Source organism: Corapipo altera, unplaced genomic scaffold (genome assembly GCF_003945725.1).
Source record: "Corapipo altera isolate COAL_440 unplaced genomic scaffold, ASM394572v1 104b, whole genome shotgun sequence".
In the NCBI taxonomy this organism is placed as follows: Eukaryota; Metazoa; Chordata; class Aves; order Passeriformes; family Pipridae; genus Corapipo; species Corapipo altera.
Window position 1 is genome coordinate 639,240 of NW_020885023.1, and position 21,539 is coordinate 660,778.

Consider the following 21,539-nt stretch of genomic DNA (forward strand, 5'->3'; position numbering starts at 1 on the left):
GTGACTGAGCCATGTTGTGCCATCAGTGTCTCATCAGCCCTTGCAGCCCTCGAGGCCCCTCCAACTGCACCGCAGTGACGAGGTCAGAAGCCAAGGAATAGCTCAGCAGGAACTTGCTGGCAATCACAGCAGGGAGACCAGTGAACTGGTCTGGTTTGCAGCTGCAGGACTGTCATTTCTCAAAGCAGCTTGTTCTGAAGCAAAGGAAAAAACAGTCAAGTGAGGAAGAGAGCACTTTCCAGGTACCTCACTAACACAACCAAAGTTAAAGCTTGCTGAATTGCCATACCTCAGAGTGTTTTCCCAGAGTGTAATAACAGCTGTCAGCAGCACCACTGGTTTGCTAAATCCTGAATGTTCTCATTCCTTGTGACAAACTGAGAAAGCGATGTTGAGGGGAACTTTACATCTCAAGGTGCTCTTCTCTATTTGTCCCTTTTGTTGTCCTGCTTCCAACCTGTTCCTTCTATGTCTTTCTGTATGGAAATTTCCATACCATTGGCTGTCTACCCCTCCAGCAAGTCTACAAGATGAAGGGGAAAAAAAATAGGCTGCAGAATGGGGAACTGGCTGCTGTGGCACATTTAGCTGCATGAGAGGAGAAGCAGCTTCTTTTTTAGCTCTTAGCCAGTATACTCTCTATAAAACTCTGACCATCTGTGCAGGAGACCTAAGTTCCTGTATTCTGAATGCAGAGTGGCAATTGTCATGGCAAAAGTTGTTGCAGTCACAGCCACAGCCTGTCTTTGGTAGAGAGATGGCTGCGCTAGACCTGCTCCAGTCCGTGGAGTGTGACAGACATCCTAAGGAGCTCCTGTCCCAGTTCAGTGATGGATCAGCTGCTTCCTTCATCATGCTCCATTGTATAAGAGCAGGGCATTCATAGCAGTGTGGTGTTCATCCTCTGCTTGAAGTTTACTGAATTGGTGACTAACACATAGCACTGGGACTTTCCTGCTTGCTGCTGTTTCCCCAGCTCTTAGACATGGGGAAATTTGCCGTAAGCTGAAGAGTTTGAGGTTGGCTGCTTTTCCCCAGCTCAGCTACTGTTGGTTTCACTTGCAGTGAGCCACCCACACAGCAGCAAGAGCTATAATGAGGTGAGAAAGCACTAGACTGTGTTCTGCGGGTAGAATTTCCATACCTGGCTGAGGGTTATAACCACTCCCCAGTTCTTGTCTTGAGGCTGTAGAGTTGCTGTGAGAACCAGGAACGCACTGGCCATGGCTGGCCATGGAGGCAGTGCCTGTGGTGAGTAGCCAGCTGAGGTCTGGAGGAGCTGGCTCATACTGTGCTGCAATTGCTGACCAGTGCATGTGTCTGGCAGGCCCTGGGCTTGAAGGTTGTGCAGGGCAGTTTGCTGCTGGGTGGTCTGCCCCCTCTGCTGCCTGGCTGAGGTGCTCCAGAAGCACATAGTTCGCTCCTACACGACAGGGGCAATGAAGCCGTGATGTGCCTTGTTTCCTTCACTAGGAATTAAGATCCACAGTTTGATGTGTGCTGCCTATTTCACAGCCTCATTCTGAGCTGTGCTGGGCCCCTGCAACAAACGATCTTGTCCGGAAGCGTCACGGGTTCTTCCCACTTCTGGTCAAGCCACCTTTCCTGTTCTTACCACTTAAAAACCTTCAGCTGTACTCCTGTATTGGGTTTGCATAGCAAGATTTTGTAGCAGAGGGGGCTACAGGGATGGCTTTTCTGAGAAGTCACCACCTTCTCACCTTTTCTTCTAAAGACACAATATATTGCTGCCAGTGACATGAGAAGTCACTAATTGTGTCAGGACTGTGTGTTCTGTGGTTTAGGGTTGCAGCCAGCCATGCCCTGCAGCTCACTGTGTGCCGTGTGAGCCGTTTGCTTTGCTTTAAATGTGCTGCCACAGTCAGAGGTTGAAGACAGCTGGTGCGTTTCTCACCCTGTAAGTGGTGCCAGAAGCCACCCAAGGCACACTCTGCTGCTGCACCCAGTCTCAGATGTGGAAGAGCTGCTGTGAAGCTTTGCAGCCAGGCAGCATAGGTGGGACATGCTGGTTTTTGACAGCTGTGGTAAACTCCATGAGATCCACGTGAGGCTCTTGCCATAAATAGCTGTGTGCCAGCAGCAGAGCTCTGGTCTTGGTGCATCCTTGCTTGCAGAGACCTGGAGACAAAGCTGATAGATGTTGCTTCTAACGGGGTCGGGTTCTGCCAACCTACATGAACAGAGCAGGGAGTTCTGCCAGCTCTGCTGACTCAGGTGAGCTCTGTGGGAATGCATGACAGCCTTGCTGACCTTGTGCAGAGATGCTCTGGGCATGTTTTGCATGGTGCAGGGAGTTGGGTTTGAGCCTGAACAGAGCTGTAGGTTTCTGTTCCAGATGGTCAGGGTGAGTTCACAGGCACAGTCATTCCTGTTTCTGTTTACCAGCATGTGTCTGGTGATTTCCTAAGAGAAGATACAAGCCTCTGTGCAATCTCCTCCATGTGTGCAAGACATACGTAGTCATAGCTCTGCGAAGGTAAGCTTTTTTTCTCTGTCAGGAGCCAAAATGATGTCCTCTTACTACAGCCTTCATGCAGAATTCATGCAGGTTCAGACATGATGAATATTGGGGAAAACAAGAGGTTGAGCCCGGTGTTGGCAGCTACAGAAAACTGGCAAAGGCAGAAGGGAGGCAAGAGGGCAGAGTGCCGGGGTCTCTGCAGATGGCACTCAGCATTCCCCAGACTGAAAGCAATGCACTCCTCCCTCCCCTGCAGCATCCTGTGTCAGCTCACAGCCACCACCTGCAGAGCTCCGGTGTTTTTCAACCTGCTGCTTTGCTGACTAACACCTCCGCTTTCTGCCTGGCTCATTCATATTTTAGCCCATTTCCTGGGCTTTGAGGTGGCTTCTTCTATTGCTTTCCCTTCCAGTAGAACACTGTTATTCATGTTTCAGCTGTTCTCCTGCTATTTTTCACTTATTGCAATGTATGATTATCTTCCTCCTAAATGTCACCAGTCAGTAAAGGTGCCTTTGACCCTAGAGTTATGCCAGGTCTGTATCTTTGATGGTGCTGAGGATATTGGTTTAACTCCATTGTGACAGGAAGAAAATACAGAGGTAGTACTGTTTGTGGGGATTTTTTTCCCCAAACCATGAACTTGATAACTGCAAGCGTGACTCGTTCCCTCTCCTACAGAAAGGAATTGTCAGTTCTGAATGTTGTTTTCTCTGCATGTATTCTTGCTGATAAATACCTACAGATACCTATCCTTCTTCCAGTCATGGCAAAATGTTTTTGGGTCATGAATAACTCTAGCAGAATCTACCAAGCCTTCCCTGGTGTGCCCTTCACACTTGCTTCTTGGTGAATATTGCCATGCGAGCTGGGCTGAGACTACACTTTTAATGAGTTAAGTTTGAGAAAAACAGGCCTTTAGGTGCAATGTATTTAAATTTATAAAGCTATTTGTCTTAGAGTGCTATCAGTGGTTTTGTTTTAAAAATTAGCTCTGTAATATCAAATGCATACAATTGCATGGTTTAAAAGCAGTATCATTTGTGCCAGCCAGGCTATCACTCTTTAGACTGATCACATACCTTTTCCTCCTTCCTCTGCACAAATAACAGTACTGGCACAGCTTGGAGAGTCCTGTGTAATCAGGGAGCGAAGGCTGCACCACTGTCCTGGTCTGCTATCCTCACAACAGAAAGATATTACTAAGTGCCTGGGGAATGTCTAGCTTAGCTGCTCAGCCTCACTGACCCTGTGCTGTCCCATGCTGCACCCAACAGTGGTGACAATCTCCACAACCCACAGGCAGCATCAGCTGAGGCAGGTCTTTTCTAGAAGCTTGGGCCTGACACTGTGCCTGCAAGTGATCCACAAAGCACACAGAAGGGAGAGCTAGTCTCTGTTACAGAGACTGCTCCAAAACACTGTGAGGATTAGCTTCTGCACTAAGTCTTGGGACCTTCTGTATGCATGTTCTTACAGTGCACAACCAGCCCAGCTACCAGCAACTACCTGGGAAACATGGTCAAGAGCCACCTGCCCTGGCCTGAAAGACCTGATGCTTTTCCCAGATGGGAAAAAGGGTGGATCAGAGGCATGGAGGGCTGAATGTGGAGCCCCCTCATCCTGCACCCTGCTGCTTTGTGCCAACTTTACTGCTGCAGTCTTCTTGGGTTATTCCAGCTCCTTGTTCTTTACCCTCCTACCACCACACTACACTGCGTGTGCCAAATCCCTCCATAGTGCTGCTCATTTCCATCTTGGCCAAGGATAGAAGTATGCATGGGCTTCTTGCAGCCCCTTTTATGGTAGGTGTAGGTGAGTTGGCTGACCCTCCCTCAGTGTCAGCCTTGCAACCTGCAGAGCCCCATCCCAGATACAAGCTGTAGGCATGCGATAGGGCAGGGATGAGCCCCCCACCTGTGTAGAAGCCAGACCATATCCCTGCCTGTCATTTGAGGATTGGTGGTGTTGCCCTGGTCCTGGGGCCATTTTGGGGATGGATGGATGGAAGCTGAGCACAGTGGTGCTTGGCAGTCTCCATTGTGGCACATGCTGTACTATGCAGTTTGGCTTAGCCCTTTAATACCGTGACACTGATGCCTCCTCACTGCAAGGGTCTTATTCCACCAGCCCCACTATGACCTTTTAGCTTTGTGAGTTTTTATCCGCTCTCCCACCCTTTTCTCATGTAAGAGATCAGAGCAGTACAGTAATAAATATTGTGTGGGTGTCTGGACCTGAATTCATCACCTCCTCTCACCACATCCTTCTGTCAGCACAGTAATACTGATACAGTAGTGACGTCAATCTCCATTTATCGCTGTGTATTCCAACACACAACGGCCCTTGGTTGAGCACAACTAGGCTTTGCTCTTAGTGCAGACGAGACCCACCTTCACCCCAGCTCCTGCGCAGATGGGCTCTGCAGTCGCAGTGATGGTTTAGCCAGGCTGGCCATGGAAGTGTTGGAGGGCTGAAATGCACAGGACGGGGCAGGTAATGTTCATGTTTCCACTAGTTTTCCCTGCTGCCAGTTTGTTGCTGCTTGATATCTGCAACTTCACTGTAACTCTTTCTTATAGCTGACATGCCCTTTGTGCCCTGCCCGTCATTGCTGTTGGCCTCTACTGAACAGCCGGAGCATTCCCCTGTCTCCCTATTGCTTCAGCTTTGTGATTAGATGGCAGTGTGCATTGATAAGGAATTTTTTTCAAGAAGAGAGCTTGTTTGGGCACATATAACTGGTGGAGTGTGTCTTCCACTCTTTTTTAGCTTGGGTGTAGCAAAACTCGTTTTCTCATGCTTGGAAATATCCTCTTTTTTACCTAAACTGAATTCTTAATTAGTTTTGGTTTGGGTTGGGTTTGTTTTGTTGGTGTTTTTCTGCTGTTTTGTTTGTTTGCTTGAGGGGGATTTGGTTCTGGGATTTTTTTTGTTTTGTTTTTTGGAAGTTTTGTAAGTGCAATCATTTCCTGAAAATACTTCAAATTGAGAGGTTAGACTGCATCCATCTTTGGCAGCTTATAGTATCATATTTCTAGATCTTTAACAAAAAATAATCTTCATAAATCTCTGTGTCTGTATTGATCCTGTTTCCTATTTGCTGGTATATTAAAACCTTGTAGCATCATTTACATATGCATATCTATAGGAATGCTGATCAATTCTATTGCTGTGGTCTTGCACACTGTGCCGTAGGATACCACAGAGTTTGCAGCAGTGGCACTCAGCAGCTGTATGATGCCTAACATTTTGTAAGAATTAAGTGACTGTGTTTCAAGGCTGCATGAAGCTGACTTGGAGTCCCCATTTCATAGACCAAGATGGTCTGAATGAGGTGGTAGAAAGGACTTTTCTAATGCCAGACAGGGAACAAGCTCCTGCCTCTGCTCATTGCCCCTTGCCGTTCTTCCCTCCAGGTGAACGATCACGTGCTGACAGATGGAAGCAAATGGTAAGCGTGTAACAAATGGAGGGGTGTAGGAAAGGTGGGGATCTCAATCACAGACTTGAATTGAGGTTTGCAGAGAAAGCTTCAGAACAAGGGCAGCTATACATCTCCGTTTAAGTAATGAGACCACAAAGACACTGCTGCAGAGCTGCAGCTTTCCCAGCTCTTCCGCATGTGTCTTGTCTGCCCATGTCTCATCACAACCTGGAGCACAGCCAGGAGATCAGACACACAGCACTGACACTGTCAGAGGCTGCAGTCCTTCCCACCACACTGAGATAGGAGAACTCTGCAAGAAGAGAAGGAGATAAGTGTTGTACTAGTCTGTGGGCGCTGGCAAGGGTAAGAGATGGTACAGTGAAGTCCAAAGTGAGGACTTGCTTTACTCATGTTAGCAGATCCTACTGCTTTTCTTTTTATTTTCCCACTGTGTTCTTATTCAGGAACCTCCCTTCTAGATTACAATGCTGCCTGTTAACCTCTCTCCATTGTATAATGGCAGCCTCTGGCAACTCCATAAAACATCTTCCTAATGAGCTAGTTGTGTTTCTTGCTTCGAGTTTTCCTTGTTCAGTCCTTCCTGTCTCATTGGGTTGATGGTACCACTCTGAGGAGCGGAAGGCAGGTAGGGGAGGCACTTGAAAGAAACCATAGTCCACTAGGTAAAAGCAGCAAATACTTTCCTTGTGTTGCTCTGTTCATTTAGGCAAGAATGGGGGTAAAATGAGGGAGCTACAGCAGTCTCACAGATATAAAGTGGCAGAGGCCCTGCCATTTGGATTCTGAAACAAGTGGTGGGTCTGCAGACCTCTCTAAGGACCCATCCCTTCCTTCCTTCCTCTGCTGAAGAAGAGGCAGCAAGTTGCCTTTCTTGGCCTTCCAGCGTGGCCAAGACTGTGGAGTATGACAGTCACAAAACAAAGTGATACTGAGATGGGCTTATGGTACAGCCAATCTTGGCATAAGGTTGGATGAGCAGGTTTCAGATGGCAAGATAACAACAGGCCTTCCTCAAAGGAGTGGGGATTTGGAGAAGAGCAGTGGAAGGATGAGTGGGAGTACAAGGTGGGGTTAGACAGTGGGTTGTATCTCAGTGACCAGGAAGTGCACCACCAGATGTAGTGGTAACAGCAAGAGTTATTATATAGAGGAAACTTGGAGAGCTGGGACTAGAGGGGTCAAGAAAAGGTGTTTCCTCAAGGTGATGTATGATGCAGAAAGAAAGGCTGGAGTGTGGGGGAAGAGAGCTTCTGTCCTGCCACTGGCAGCAGGTGAGGGAGGCTGGCAGGGTGCCTGGGGCTCCTTGCTGAGCTGGAGCAGTGCTTCCTGGGCAGGACATGTTTGGCAGGAAAGGAGGGGCAGCAGCTGCACCACTGCTCCCACTGAAGGGCTGAGGTGCTGCAGCCACTGAATGTCTGTGACACCTCCAGAATGAGGCTCGCTGATCTCCTCTGGCACCTGGGGAGCACATCCCTGAGCTCACACAGGGCTACAGGGGCTTTCTGCTGGCTGCTAAATTTATTTGCTTTCATTATTTGAGTAAACCTGGGAAATTTTTTTAACACCACAAATGTTCCCCACATGGTAGAGGCCTCACTGGCTTCTCTCTGCTGAGTGACTGTCTGGGTGTTTGCTGCTGGTGGTGGAGGCAGCACAGGCACCCAAGAACCTGGATACCTGCAACCCCCCATATCAGTACAGGCTGGGAGATAAATGGATCAAGAATAGCTTTGCTGAGAAGGACTTGTGGGTGCTGGTGGACAAAAAGCTGGATATAAGCCATCCATGTGCACTGGTAGCCCAGAAACCACATGTGCCCTGGGCTGCATTCCCAGCAGTGTGAACAGCAGGTTGAGGAAGGGGATTCTCCCCCTCTGCTCTGCTCTTGTGAGACCCCCACCTGAGGTTCTGCCTGCAGCTCTGGGACCCCCAACATGAAAAGGACGTGGAGCTGCTGTACTGAGTCCAGAGGAGGTACTGAGGCCATGGAGGTGCTCCAAGGACTGGAGAGGCTACAGACGGGTTGAGAGAGCTGGAGTTGTTCAGCTTGGAGAAGAGAAGGCTCTAGAGAGACCTTATTGCAGCCTTTCAGTATTTAAAGGAAGCTAGTAAGATATGGACAGACTTTTTAGCAGAATCTGTTGTAAAAGGACAAGGGGTGATGGTTTTAAATTAAAAGAGGGTAGGTCAGACTATGTGGCATGGCACCGAAGTGCATCAGCACAGCCTTTCCCTGCAGTCAGTGCTGTACATTGTTCTCTTTTGTGCCACATGGGAGGCGGGGGTTTTTTTTCTGGTATGTCTTCCTGGAGTCCCTTAGCTAGATATTTTGTGTTTATTTAACCATGGGTAGGCCAAATCAATGACTTCTCACCAGCCTTGCTCATACAGACCCACAATGACCTTCAGACTCTTTTTGACTAATTCACTGCACAGATGTTTAACCTTCAGCAATGTCACTTCCTACAGTGGTAAGCCATTTCTAGTTGCAGGAAACTAATGAATTAAAAAATGGGTTAGCACTTAACCCAAGAGCCTTTCCTGTTGCATGGATAGCCTAAGGCTGCAGTCACTGCTGCTTTCTCTGTGCACATGCTGGCAAGGAACAAGGATTTCACTGACCTCACTTGTGGCCAGTTGGCAGGGCTGTTGATCATCCCTCCCTCAGCCCATGGAGTAGATACACGACACAGGAGAGCTGAAATTACTTGCCTAAATAAAGCACTTTTAGACATTTAATGAAAGCAAGATTAATTCCACCTCAGCCTTCATCATATTAGTAGATGTCTGAGCTGAGCTTTTAATTGATTGTGGGAGTTTTGTTTGTGTTTTTCTTTTTTTCTTCCCCCCCCCAGGACATCCAGTCAGAAACAACATGAGGAACAAACGGTGGCTCCAGAATATTTCCTTCTTCCTTTTGTTCCAATACAGTAAGTTCTCAGATATTTTTTCCAGGCTGTACACCCACAGGATTTATCTTGACAGTTGTTGCCAGCTCTGATGAGATGCGCATGAGCCCAGGTTGCCATGGGACAGCAAGCACAAGATATGGTGGCAGGGGAGAGGGTTCTATGGAATAAGGAGTGGAAGACAGGCACAGGAAGGTGCACAGCTGGGCAGAGCTCAGCCAGGCTGTAGACTGCTGCGGGGAGCAGCACCAGCAGGGAGAGTGCAGAGTTAGTGCTTGGCTTGACCTGAAATGTCTCCCAGTGACATTAGAGTAGGATTTCCCCCACCCAAAAAACCCATTGCTGTAGCAAAGATTCTGATGGCCAAGACGACGGCTTATGGTTGCTGTTGGCAGGCCTGCCAGGGACAGTGGAGTGAACCTCTCCTGATCTGAGCCCCTTGGCTCAGGACTGGACTGTGCAGAAAGTCACCCACCATTTTTTGCTGGTTCCTACCCACACTGCAAACTCCATATGACTCAGAGCTGACTCTCTGAACAGGTCAGCTGGACAGGACAAGGCAGTGAAACTCTCTGCAGGGAAACTTAGATATATCTTACATGCTGCTTCTAGGCAGAGCATTGGACCTGCTCCAGTTAAACCTAAGTTAACAGAAAAGATGCATTCAGAGTTATATCTTCCTGCCATATGGGACGTTTGTGATGTTTAGTCTGAATTTTGTGTGATGCAAGCCAGGGAATTACTGTGTACTAATTTCAGTTTGAATCAACCTAGATCTTACTGTTAGAAGTGTCTGAATTTTGTTTCTGAAGCTGTCAAGGACAGACATTTCATCCTAGATCTAACTGGATTTAGGACACTTAATTATTTCTTTCTCAGTAAAAAGTTGTCCTCTTAATTTTGTTAACAGGTTCTTGCCCAAAGATACACTTGCAGCTTACCAGCTACCTAGGAATAGTAGTCCGTTTGACTAATTAACATAATAGCATAGCAGAATGCTAATTACTAATGCTTAACAGCTTATTAGTACTTGCTGTCCTCGCTAAAGGAAAGCAAGAGATTTCTAACCTCATTTTTGTGGGAGAGTAAAGTTAGGCTAAAGGAGAAAAAGTATGTTGCTGAGGACTCTGGACCAAACAGCGCCTAGACCAGGACCCTCAGAAGAGTCTACTGGGGGCTCAAAATGAAAAGAGAAAAATTAATGAAAATTTTTAGAACAAAATTCTGAAGTCGGCGTGAAATGAAAAAGTCAAAATGAAAAAACAGTGACAGCCATATCACTGGAATAATTTACAGTTTAAAAAAGCATACGTACATCCTTGGGACCAGTCTGTTGCAAATATCCCCAAATTTCTTCTGTCCCTCTCCTAGCTCTTTGGAGAAATGGGGGTCTTGTATACAGATCTGAGCGCTGCCCAGAGCTCACATATGGAGAGCAGGAGGACTGGGAAGTAAATGTTGTGATGGGTGACATCAGCAAGGAAAAGTTGGACTTTGTTTTCCTTTGAACTTATCCTGGCCTAGAAGGAGGCTGCTCCTTCCACTGGACACCCCTACTGTGCACTGGGACTGTAAATGCAGAGACAGTTTGTTTGTGGGGACAGTCAATTGATCTGGAGGGCGGAACAGATGTTTTTGGTCCATCAGTGCACATGCTGCCTGCATTCCATGTTGTTGGTGGTTCTCTGCATACAGCCTCAGCTGTAAAATTGGGCATTGTGGTTGTTGAACATATTGTATCAGTCTGCTTTCATCATCTTCAAACAACACTGAACACAAAGCACGTTGCAAAGGGAAAGGAGGAAGCAGGGAGTGCAGCTTCTCTAACCAGACAAGCAGCAGAATGACAATGGGAGGAGAGCTTGCAGCATGGTCAGCGTCAAAGGATTTGCGTGCCTGATGGCTGTGAAGTAACAAGTTCCCATGAGGCTGGGGGCAGCCCTGATGGTAGGGGAGGACCCATGCTTGATTTAATCATGGATGTTACAACCTTGAATCTCTGTCTAGATGACAACCATTTTATTCCCATCAAAAAGGGGTGATACTGTACATGTCAGAGATGAATGGTCGCTGCAGGAGGCATGGTTTGCACCAGCATGGCATGCTGCATCTCCTGCAGGCCTTTCCTCACTCAGCCATTCCTAGGGTAGTGGTGGTAGTTTTAGTCAGTCCAGGGTGCTGTCAGGAGAGGACTCATCAATGCAGACACTTCTCACTGTGCTGCATCTTCCCTGCCTTGAAATCCAGGGAGATAACTGAAATGTGTTATGCACAGGACAATGGTGCTTTTGTACATCACGTCAGATGCTGATCTGTGAGCAGAGCTCCTGCAGAACAATTATAAGAGCATAAATGTTGCTTTGTGACCACTTTCAAATGACTTAATTTTCTTAATGACCAGTGTAAATTCCACAATTGCCTCTAAAGTTTTCTTTACAAGTAATTAAATTGTGCCTATCAGAATGATTAACAGAAATTTTAATAATTATAAATTTGCAAATTTTTTTCCAAAATTTCATGAAAAGCATCAAACCTCTGGAACTGGACATGAAATGTATTGATGCTGCAGATATCAAGCTGTAGAAAATAGAGAGAGGCAAAGAAAGAATTGCACATTAAAAAAAAAAAAGTGGTATTTTAGTGAAGTGCCATGTACATGTCATACAATGAAAACCAGACTAGCAAAGAATAGTACTCAATTTAGGAAGTGGTATCATAAAAATGTTTGAATATGGTACTGCTTCTTACTGAGTTATCATGCCTATTCTGTGTGCCATATAAGTGAAGACTCTTGCTAAAATATGTGACTCTGCTGTAGTGATTGTATGAGAAGGGACAGGGATAAGTCTGAAAATTCAGTCACAATTTGGGCACTTTCCGATTTTGGCTGTCACAGTATTTTTAATAGATTTTTGTTTGACACTTATCTTGCTGTCAAAGACTTGTCATCCTGTAGAGCTGGAACACATCTTAACCCCAAGGCTGGAGATTTTTGTAAGGGCAGGAGGAGGGCTGTCACAGAGTGATCTGTTACCTTCAGATTTAGTGAGAACCCTGAGGACTGCATATGGTGATGTAAATTTCTGTTTGCTTTATCATGGAAGTTGATATTATGTTTTTTCTTTCCAAATCTACAGCTGTGTGTTGTGAAAACCTCACTTGTTTTGTGGACTACATACAGACCCTGTCCTGTATCCTGAAAAATGACTTGGGTGCTGGTTCATACAACCTCACTGCAACATGGTATGTCTTGGTAGGATGAGCAAAGTCTAGTTAGCAGGAATCTCTGCATGGCCATAGCACAGTAGTGACCTTCTGTCCTCTTTGTTGGGTAGAAATCCTGTTCTTGCTGATATGCTGGTTTTTTACTGGGCATTTCACACTTCAGCTACCAACTGACTTCCCCCATAGCAAAGGACCCCTGGTTCCTGCCTCCACTGACTGCTACGCTGACTCCAGCTTCCTTAGCACTGCCTGCTCTCTTCCCATGGGAATACCTTGCCCTTTGCTGCTGTTAACAGTGAACTTTCACCCATGTGCATTGGCAGGGCTTGTGCAGATTGTTCAATCCCATATGGCTGCTGTTCTGCCCCAGCAAGGGAGTGGATGCAGTCCTGGATTGTGCAGTCCTGAGGAGCACCTTTCCTTTTGACAAACACTTTTCTACTTCTCTCAAAGATGCTAAGCTGAGCAAATAGAAAGGGAAAAACATCTGTCAAAGTTCAAAGATAAATTTTTATTTGAACATGTTGACTTTTTTTTTAATCAAGTTCTATGCCTGGTGGTTTAGCAACAAATTAATACAACTACAGCATGTGGTAGATGTGGACTTATTTGTTTTGGGTTTTTTAGGATTCCTGAGGAAGATCCTGAAAATACTGTGGCTGTGTGCAGTCTCCTGCAATTGTCCAGGAACACCAGTCACACAGAGTACATGTGCACTGTGGACATGACTGAACTCCTAGGAGATACCAAGGTCCAGGTGGATGTTACAGAGGTAGCTGATAGGCAGCAAGTGATTTCCAAAGACTTTTATTTGTCAGACAACAGTAAGTACAAAAATGGTGGATTTGATAAATACTGTCTGCCTATGTCTAGGTGCCAGGATAGTCTGGGCAAGGAGTGAGCATGGCAGCAAGTGGTGGGGGCTACATTTGGTGTACACTCATCTACACAGAGCACTGTGCTCTTATTGTCACTATTATGCTTGAGGCTGAGCTTAGAGCTGGCTTAGTCCATGCTTTTCATGGGGAAATTCCTTTTCACCATGAAGCAATAGGTGACAAATTTCCACCTTCAACCAGTCTCATACCTAGATTATTATGCAGGAATTTGTTCTTGGCTGGATTCTAAAGAGCAGGAGGAATTGCTTTATTGCAAATGTCACACATCATAGAATCCTTAAAATGGTTTGGGCTGGAAGGGACCTTAAAGATCATCAAGTTCCAACCCCGTGCCACGGGCAGGGACACCTTCCATTAGACCAGGTTGCTCCAAGCCCTGTCCAACCCGGCCTTGGACACTTCCAGGGATGGGGCAGCCACAGCTTCTCTGGGCAATCTGTGCCTCACCACCCTCACAACCAAGAATTTCTCCCCAATATACAATCTTATCCTGCCCTCTGTCAGTGTGAAGCCACTCCCTTTTGTCCTATCAGTACATGCCCTAGTCAAAAGTCCTTTTCCAGCTCTCTTCTTATCTCAAAGTAGTTCCAGAAGGCTCTTGCAGTGGACACCTAACATGACATTATTTTGGGTGGCACAAGGTGTCCCAGATGCAATGGATGTAGCAGTTCCCCTTTATGGGGCAATTCCTAATAATCTCTCCTGCATGACAGGAAGATTGAATGCAATCGTGGAGCTGACTTGGAATGCTGGTATGTTCTGGTTGTGTAGCAAACTGAAGAAAAGGAGTGGTTAGTCAGGCAGATAGATGGGTACCGTGCAGGCATATGAAAAGGATTTTTCTACTTGGATTCTTCTGAAATTAAACTTTACTTGAGAAGTGTTATCTTTTTGACAAATGCCATAACATTTCAGGAAGTCCCCTTGACTCCACTGACAGACTAGAGATTGGGTAGTAGTGCTTTGCATACCTCCTGAAGGTCCCTGTCCAGAGGCATTGTAGCTCAGTAGCAGGCCCTGCTGGAGTTTTGCGTTACTGCTTTTCCATACATGAACACACCCTGCAGGGATATAAAAGCTTGGGTTTTGGGCACTTAGGACACAGGGAATTGCACCAGGTTTATGCAGTGTCCCCTTGCCTCAGCTTTTCCTGATATCTGTTACATTGAGGAATATTTCTCCAATTTTTCAAGCGATCATGACCTCATAGAGTCCTTTTATGTCATGAGAGGTGCTCTACTCTTTACATCTCCCAGGAGTTATTATCCTCTTGTACTACCTTCTTCTGCTCCCTAAGCAATAAGGAGGTTCAGAGACAGGCAGAAAGTATATTCAGCGAAAACTCGGGCCTGACTTCATTATGCTGCTCAGATGTGAGGTTCTGTGCATGGCTGAGGGGCAGGAATGCTGTGTATGTTCTCCTGTATGAGGAAGGCCCACCCGTGCCAGGGCAGTTTTGCTCCCTACTTGCTCTGCATTGCTGATACCACACTGGGCTGTCTTGTCTGTAGTAATGTTATGAAAGGTAACACCATCCTGTCTTCCAGTCAAACCACAGCCTCCATTCAACCTGACCACTTTGTTCTCAGAGGGTTACAATATTTCTTGGGAAACCACCTACCAGAAATCTCCCTTCCACTTTTTGAATGAGGAGCTGGAATATCAGCTGCGTTATAAGAGAAGAACTGATAGCTGGGAGGTAAGTGAGATGTCAGTTTACCATCAAGTAGGATGTACCAGAAAAGAGGAGGCCAGTGCAACCAGGATGGCAGCACTGGTGTGGAAGAAGTATTTTCATGGTTTAGAAAAGATATGTTTCTGCTTGACTGGACTGAAAACAGGCAAACCCAAAAATGAATCAAGAAGCAGAAGTTGTGTGAGACGTAGTAGTTCCTATGGGGAAGAGTGATAATTCATTTGACTCTCATGCTGTCCTGTATGGAAGGTTCCCCAGTGGCTGAATGCAGCTGCAGACCAGCCAGAGCATGGCCTTGAAGAAACAACATGAAAGCAGGGGAGGTTATTTTACAGGGCTCCTCACTATGCAACAGTGAGGGGAAAGTGAGAACAGTCACTCTAACCCTGAGTGTTTGGTGTTTAATCATTCACAGACTCAGAAGACTAAAGCTGTTCATGAAGGTAAACAGACACTGGTGATCCTACCATGGGAACTCCAGGTGAACACTGAGTACGAGTTCCAGGTGAGAGCCAGACCCCGTGAAGACAGCGGCTACCATGGGTTTTGGAGCGAATGGAGTCTTCCAGTGTCACTGAAAACCAGCCCTGCCGGTACGTGCTACTAGCTGTCCTTGCCCTTCCAGTCAGTCCAGTGTCAGAATGCTTTCAGAACTCTAATGAAATCTAGTTAATCAGAACAAATTCTAAATAGTCTAGACAGGTATGGTTAGCTTTCTTGCTGAGTACAGGAACCACAGGCCTGGGCTGTCAGTACTGATGTTCTCCCGTGGAAAAGGATTTGGTGGGGTTGCCTGTAGGTTTTGGTGCCACAGCAGGAGTGTAGCCTCTAGCTTCCTCTTCAGTGTCAAATACCCAGGGTCCTGCTTGCAGCTTTCAGAAATGAGGGAGATCTCCTCTACTGGAGCTTAGTGTTATCTTCAGCTGAGGGGAGAGGGATCCTGCTCTCAAGTCTGAGTTCTGGGACTGGACTCTAATGGTTGGTCATGCCAGGCATGGGTATTTTGTTTGGTAGCCATCACTCCGCAGGGATTTCACAGTACCTTATGCACAGAAGTACACTGATGTTTTTTGTGGTGGAACAAAGGCTATGAAAACAGGGAGCCTTTGCTCTGATAGAGCAGGGCAAGATAACTGCAATCAATGTCAACAGAATGCACTGAGCTTCCCTGCTCTCTCATTCATCTGCAGCTCAAATTGAAATATTACAGGGTTTACACGGTGCTGTGGCAGCAGGGCCAAGCTCCATTTGCAAAGGGATATCTGAGGTCTGGATCTTGAAGGTGCACCTTTTCACCACAGGTGGAGAGCAGCCACCAAACAGTCATTTAGTCAACACCATTTCTTCGCATGTTTCTGGCCAACTGCTCTCTCTCTTCACTTCATGCATCACTTATGAGGTGTCTGTAAACCAGGAGTCAGAAACACCAGGGGTCTTTGTGGCAGGGAGCTGTCCTGCCCCAAATTTGCTGGCTGGCTGTGTGTGGTGCAGCCAGGCCATGGGGCAGCTCCTTTCATTGATGCAGTCTTCTCTGAGCATTCTCATTCAGACCTGGGCCATGGGGCCCAGGTGACAGCCTCAACGTCCCTATGAGAGAGTCTGGGGTAGAAATTAAGGGTGCCTCAGAATCATTTATGTTGGAAAAGACCTCCAAGATCATCAGGTCCAACCTGTGACTGATCATTACCTTGTCAAACAGAGCAGAGCACTGAGTGCCACATCCAGTCATTCCTTGAACACCTCCAGGGATGGTGACTCCCCTGGGCAGCCCCTTCCAATGCCTGACAAGCCTTTCCATTGCAAAAGCCCTTTTTCTTCTTACCATCTCCTGCTTATTGACTGGAGGATAAATGCAAGGTGAGCCTGAATGACCCTTCTCTTTGTTCAGCAGTAACACAAACAGCAGGCATGGGATGGCTGCTGCTGTTTGGTGTTGTTGTGTCAATCATGGCTTCAATCGCAACCTTTCTGGCCAAACAGCAGAGGTAAGAATGCTTCAGGAAGCGTGAGTAAATGCTCTTATTCTATTTTGATAAAGATGGGGTGTTCACAGGCAGCCTTTTTTGTATAGGCAGCATGGGCTGCCATGAGCTTGTGAGGACCAGCCAAGTATGGTCTCTAGCTGATGTCCTGCTGGGAGTGAGCTGCTTTTCTCTGGGGCTCTGCTGCCATTCAGCTGATTGGGACAAGACAGTGACACACAAGGATGAAGCAAGGACCACCCAGCCTCCTGAGCTGTTCTCCTGGTCTTGTCTGTGCTCTGCAGCTGCCAGATGAAGCAGTAGCCAGGGCTGGCCTGCCCCTTTTCAAAGCTGACATAGGCCCTTCAATGCTGGCTGGGAGCCTCTCTCCCTTTTGGGGTGCTGACACAGAGGAGGGCTGGGCTCGTGCAGCAACAGGGCTGGCACAGCCCAGGTCCACAAAAGAATTGCAGAGGGCAGAGTTCTGATGTGCAGACCACAAACCAGCCCAGCCTGAGGGGAAAATACACTTTGAGCACTTGGGGCTTTTCCAGGAAGGAAAAAATTGGAATCTCTTTCCTTAGCATGAATATATGTGTGTGCAAGTGCTGAGGTCCCACCTCCTGTGAGGTTCACAAGAAAGGCCATTAGATGGCTCTGGCAGCACAAGGCATCCTTGGATCCTTAGCCACTTTCTAACTCATGAGGCTGGGCAGATGATTTCAGTTGCTTGAGATGGATCTAGAGATGCCTTGCTTTGCATCCGTGACATATGCTTAACCCCAAAGCCTTTCTGTTTTCTCTTCCAGCTTTTGGAAGAAGATGGCTTGCATACCAGACCCTGCTCCCTTTTTCAAACCTCTTTACCTGGCGCATAATGGAGATTTCAAGGTATAATTGGGCTACACAAGAACATGTGGAGTGGAGCACATAACAAACTTAAAAGCCATTGTGCTATCCTGGGCAAGGGATTCTCTTTAGGGCAGTAGGAGGGGAAATCTATCTCAAAGGAATGCCAGAAGGCTCTAGATATAGCGACCAGAGCTCTCCAGTGTCTGTTCTGTGCCATGAAGGCTTTTATGTTATGTCTGTACTGCTTATTCTCTGTAGGTGCTGTCTCAGTGTATGAGCTGAGTTCACGTGATTTGTGAAGACTGGGATCCTGATGGGAGTCAAATACCAGAAAAATAACTGGGACTTTTCCAAAGCTGCAGTCCCATAGGGCCATAAAGGCCATGGAACAGACTTAATTTTAAAGCCCAGATCTCCCACTCCAGGCTCTGATGTGACACAAGCTCAACATTAAGCCTTATGGTTCTCTCTGAAAAGTCACTCATGTAGGCAATAGTTATGCCTATTGTCCTGGGAAGATGTCCAGAGCTTTGGGGGAAAATCGCTGTGATAGTACAGTGCAGCTTGACTCCCTATGAAGGAATTGTCTTTGAGTAACTTTGCCTAGCCCTCCCAAATTCTCTTCTCATTTAACAGCAACCAAACTTGCTTTTGTAACAAAAGCTGCAAAAGCTGCAAAGTTTTCTGGAGTCCTCAGGATGCAAAAGTAAAAGCACATTGAGCATCCATAAATAATTATTTTGTTAAGCTGAAGAGCAGCTCACAGTCCTGTTATCAAACTGTAAAAGTGCTGGCATATCAGTGCAAACATCACTGCCTCTTTCTGAACAAGTTCCTGTTGTTACAGCAGAACTGATCAGAGACACTTCAGAGTCTGCTTTTTCTTTTTGCTTAGACTCTCTGGGAGATGGCCCTAATGATCTTCATGTACTTACTTTCCCACTGCTGCAAGGCTGATGTTTGTAATTAGGTTAAGCAAGTAGTCTTGGAGGGGTGCTATTCAGGCTGAAGCCAGTAGTGACTGTCTCCCTTCCTTCCTTCCTTCCTCTTTCAGACCTGTTATGCCTTCCTATATCTGCACCAGAGGGATACTTGCATCCTCTGGTGAGGCAGCTGGTACTAGCTGCTCTCAGGGGAAGGACCAGGAGGACCCAGTGTGTGAATTCCTGAGAGTCACGGGCTAGTGCTCAAGGTTAAAATAAAAGCTCCCTGGTATGCCAAGAGCCATGCTCCTCTCAGGTGAAGCCTTGGGATTCTCTGTTCTGTGGGAATTATGTTCTTGCCAGTTTTTACATAGGCTGTTCAGTGCTGCTGGGAAGGGAAGGAGTCTCAGTTGCTAAAGCTGAGTTACTTCCTAGGAAATCTGGAGATCAAAGTAGCAGTTGCTCACACAGCCACAGCACAAGATGCACAGGCAGGGATGTTAAGGGGATGTGCTGACATCACTAAAAAGTGAACAGACTTGTCATTTTTGACCAGCAAAAACCCAGTTGATGTAGGTCTTATTCAACTGCATCCTGCCTGCATCAAAGAAATGCAGGTTTTGTTAGGTGAATAATGTTTACAAATTACAGTAGTAATGCTCTGCAGACAGCACTCTTGGATTGGGTAGGAAGCAGTGAAAATGTTAGAGAAAAACTTAAAACATAGAAGGGAAAGCTAAGGAACATTGTTTACTTGTGTGTACGTGAGTTCTTAGGTTCATATTGAGCGGGAATTTGCAAAGAACTGTCAAGAGGGAATAGGAAATATTCTGCCCACTCAATTCTAAGAAAAGGATTTTCTGTTGTTTCTCCAAAACCCTTTTTGCACCTCGGGTGCCTTTCTGTCCATTACAGCTTTAATACAAAATTCTTTGTAGCTTAGGTTAAAAATTAATTAAATAAGACTTGGTGCTTCCTGCTGTAATGAAGATTTTTTTTTTTCCCATGCTCTCTGTCAGAAGGTAATAAACTCTGCCAAGCTCTTCTCTTCCCAAATATTTTGCTCATGTATAGTTATGCTGAGTGCAGTTTGGGGCAGGAGGCCAGTAAGATTAAGGCAGTCTGACAGATGTGGCAGCACTCAGTCAGAAGCCTTCATAGTGTTTATGAAGGGCAGTGTTCTTACCTATTTTATACACAGCAGAAAGCAATGCACTTAGAAGAGCCTTGACACAGCTCAGCCATTAGGTAAGTAGAAGACAGGAAGCAGAATCCTCAAGTAGGACTTACTGGCATTCATTAGTGGCACATGTCTAAAATTTGCAGTGATCTGAGTGTCTGATTCAGGGACTTCTTCAAAAGAAACATAAACTTTTACTGTTTTCTTAAATCAGAGAAATCCAGAAGTGCCTTTACTCTCAGATGTGACTGAAGGCAAGGGGCTTGTGATCTAGGGAGAATACCTGGGACAGGGCAATGTGATGCTAATGGTGATACAGAAGGGCAAAATTCAATGTGTGGCACTCCCTAATCATTTGAGTAAGTGTTGCAGGTGGTGGCTGGAGTTCTGTGAGGACCCCAACCCCTGCCTACTTCTGCTTCCTTCTTTCCACTGTGAAAGAAAAGCTGTTCTGGTGCATACAGAAGATGGGAGAAGCCTTGTCCAGACCCCCTTCCCAGGAAACTGAGGCAGGGGAAGTGAGAGAGCAGGACTATGTGTGTGTTGGTTGGAAGTGCAGTACATGGGGAGAAGCTGACCATCCTTCCCAGGAGAAGCAGTGTCCAGGACAAGAGGGTAGGGGCAACTTAGTGGCTTGGTCTGGGACTTCAGGCTGATTGATGAAAGAATGCTGCTATGGGCAGTGGCATCCTTTGCAGTATAGAGAAAATTGCAAAGCCATGTAAACCTCTCAGAGCTAATTATTTTCAATTACTTCAGTCAGTTTGCCTGCAGCTGTGCCTGGTAATAACAGCATCTCCTACCCTGTTCTATTGGAAGAGTCAGTGGTTTTAGAGTTTGCCTTTGCCTCTAAAAGCATAAGAACTTTGGTCATTTCTGTGGAACCTCAAAACTTGTGATACTAACCTCTTTCACTGTATCTCCTTTTCTGCAGAAGTGGGTTGGTGCATCCCATACAAAAATGACCTTTGATTTCTTTGAATGGGGAATAGTCCTTCCAGAAGTCCTAGAAGTTTACACCATGCGTCCTGCTAACAGCACCTCACGGGAAGAGCTGCATGAGCTGAGAAAGAATCTGACTTGCAAGACCTGTGTGTCTTGCCTGACTGCCCCAGGCCACAATAGCCAGTCCCTGTGGTCCAGTGTAAACAGCAGTGGTGGGACTGAGGAGCAGTCATACGGGCACTTGTCCATTGATACGGTGACTGTGGCTGATGAATTTACATCCTGTAACTGCCAGTGCAGCTGTAACCACATGTACAGGGGACATAAGCATACCAATGAGGAAGATGATAGTGCTGGAGGACCTGGTTACCCTAAGGTTAACATTGATGAGGAAGACAGAAAGATATCCCATGACTTGCATCTGGCTGATCTGAGCACACAGGACAAAATACTTGCTTCAGGTTCCGTGTCCACAGACCACTTGAGGAGCACAAGTGTCTCAGTCCACCAGCAAGTAGAAAGGTCTTCAGAAGGAGGAGTGGGGAACATCCTAGAAGCCCTTTGCTTGCAGCCTCTTCGGTGGGATTTGGAAAATCCAGGTTCTCTACCTTCTCCTGACGGTGACAGTGTTTCCTACAGTGAAGGCTCCTACGACTTCTTCCCTCACAGTACCAGGCCCGGTGACAGTTACCCAATGATCTGCGTTGATTTGGACACTATTGACAGTGGCTTTGTGGACTCAGACTGTGGAAGTCCACTTGATTGTGAATTTGGGCAAAACAGTCAGACCAGCTGTGGGCCCATCTCTCTTGAGCAGGAGGGGCAGGACTTTCCACGGAGCTACGTCAAGCAGTGGGTCTCCTGTCGCTCTGACAGCCCTGTCAGTGGGACACAGGCAAACTGAGCGCTTGATGTTGCTTGGCAGAGTGTGGGGCCTTTCCTTACTGTGCCGGGGCAAAGTGTTAGCAAAATTCAGAAGAGAAACAAAGTTTGCTTTGTGTAAGCTTCTTGCATAC

General features: G+C 46.6%; 1 protein-coding gene across 5 annotated transcripts; it reads left to right on the forward strand.

The window, feature by feature from the left end:
* Positions 1 to 1,661: 1,661 nt before the first annotated feature.
* IL21R (interleukin 21 receptor) lies at positions 1,662 to 21,503 on the forward strand. 5 transcript variants are annotated; one of them, XM_027667967.1, is made up of 10 exons: positions 1,663 to 2,235; positions 2,407 to 2,497; positions 8,789 to 8,863; positions 11,980 to 12,085; positions 12,695 to 12,891; positions 14,514 to 14,665; positions 15,078 to 15,255; positions 16,551 to 16,647; positions 17,433 to 17,514; positions 20,513 to 21,503. In XM_027667967.1, the coding sequence occupies exons 3-10, from the start codon at positions 8,809 to 8,811 to the stop codon at positions 21,425 to 21,427; spliced, it is 1,782 nt and encodes a 593-aa protein (XP_027523768.1). In that variant the 5' UTR covers positions 1,663 to 2,235; positions 2,407 to 2,497; positions 8,789 to 8,808; the 3' UTR covers positions 21,428 to 21,503. The 5 variants fall into 5 exon arrangements, with proteins under 5 accessions (XP_027523763.1, XP_027523765.1, XP_027523766.1 ...); XM_027667962.1 differs by lacking the exon at positions 2,407 to 2,497 and having other exon boundaries at positions 1,662 to 2,235; XM_027667964.1 differs by lacking the exon at positions 2,407 to 2,497 and having other exon boundaries at positions 1,662 to 2,235; positions 16,554 to 16,647.
* Positions 21,504 to 21,539: the final 36 nt, after the last annotated feature.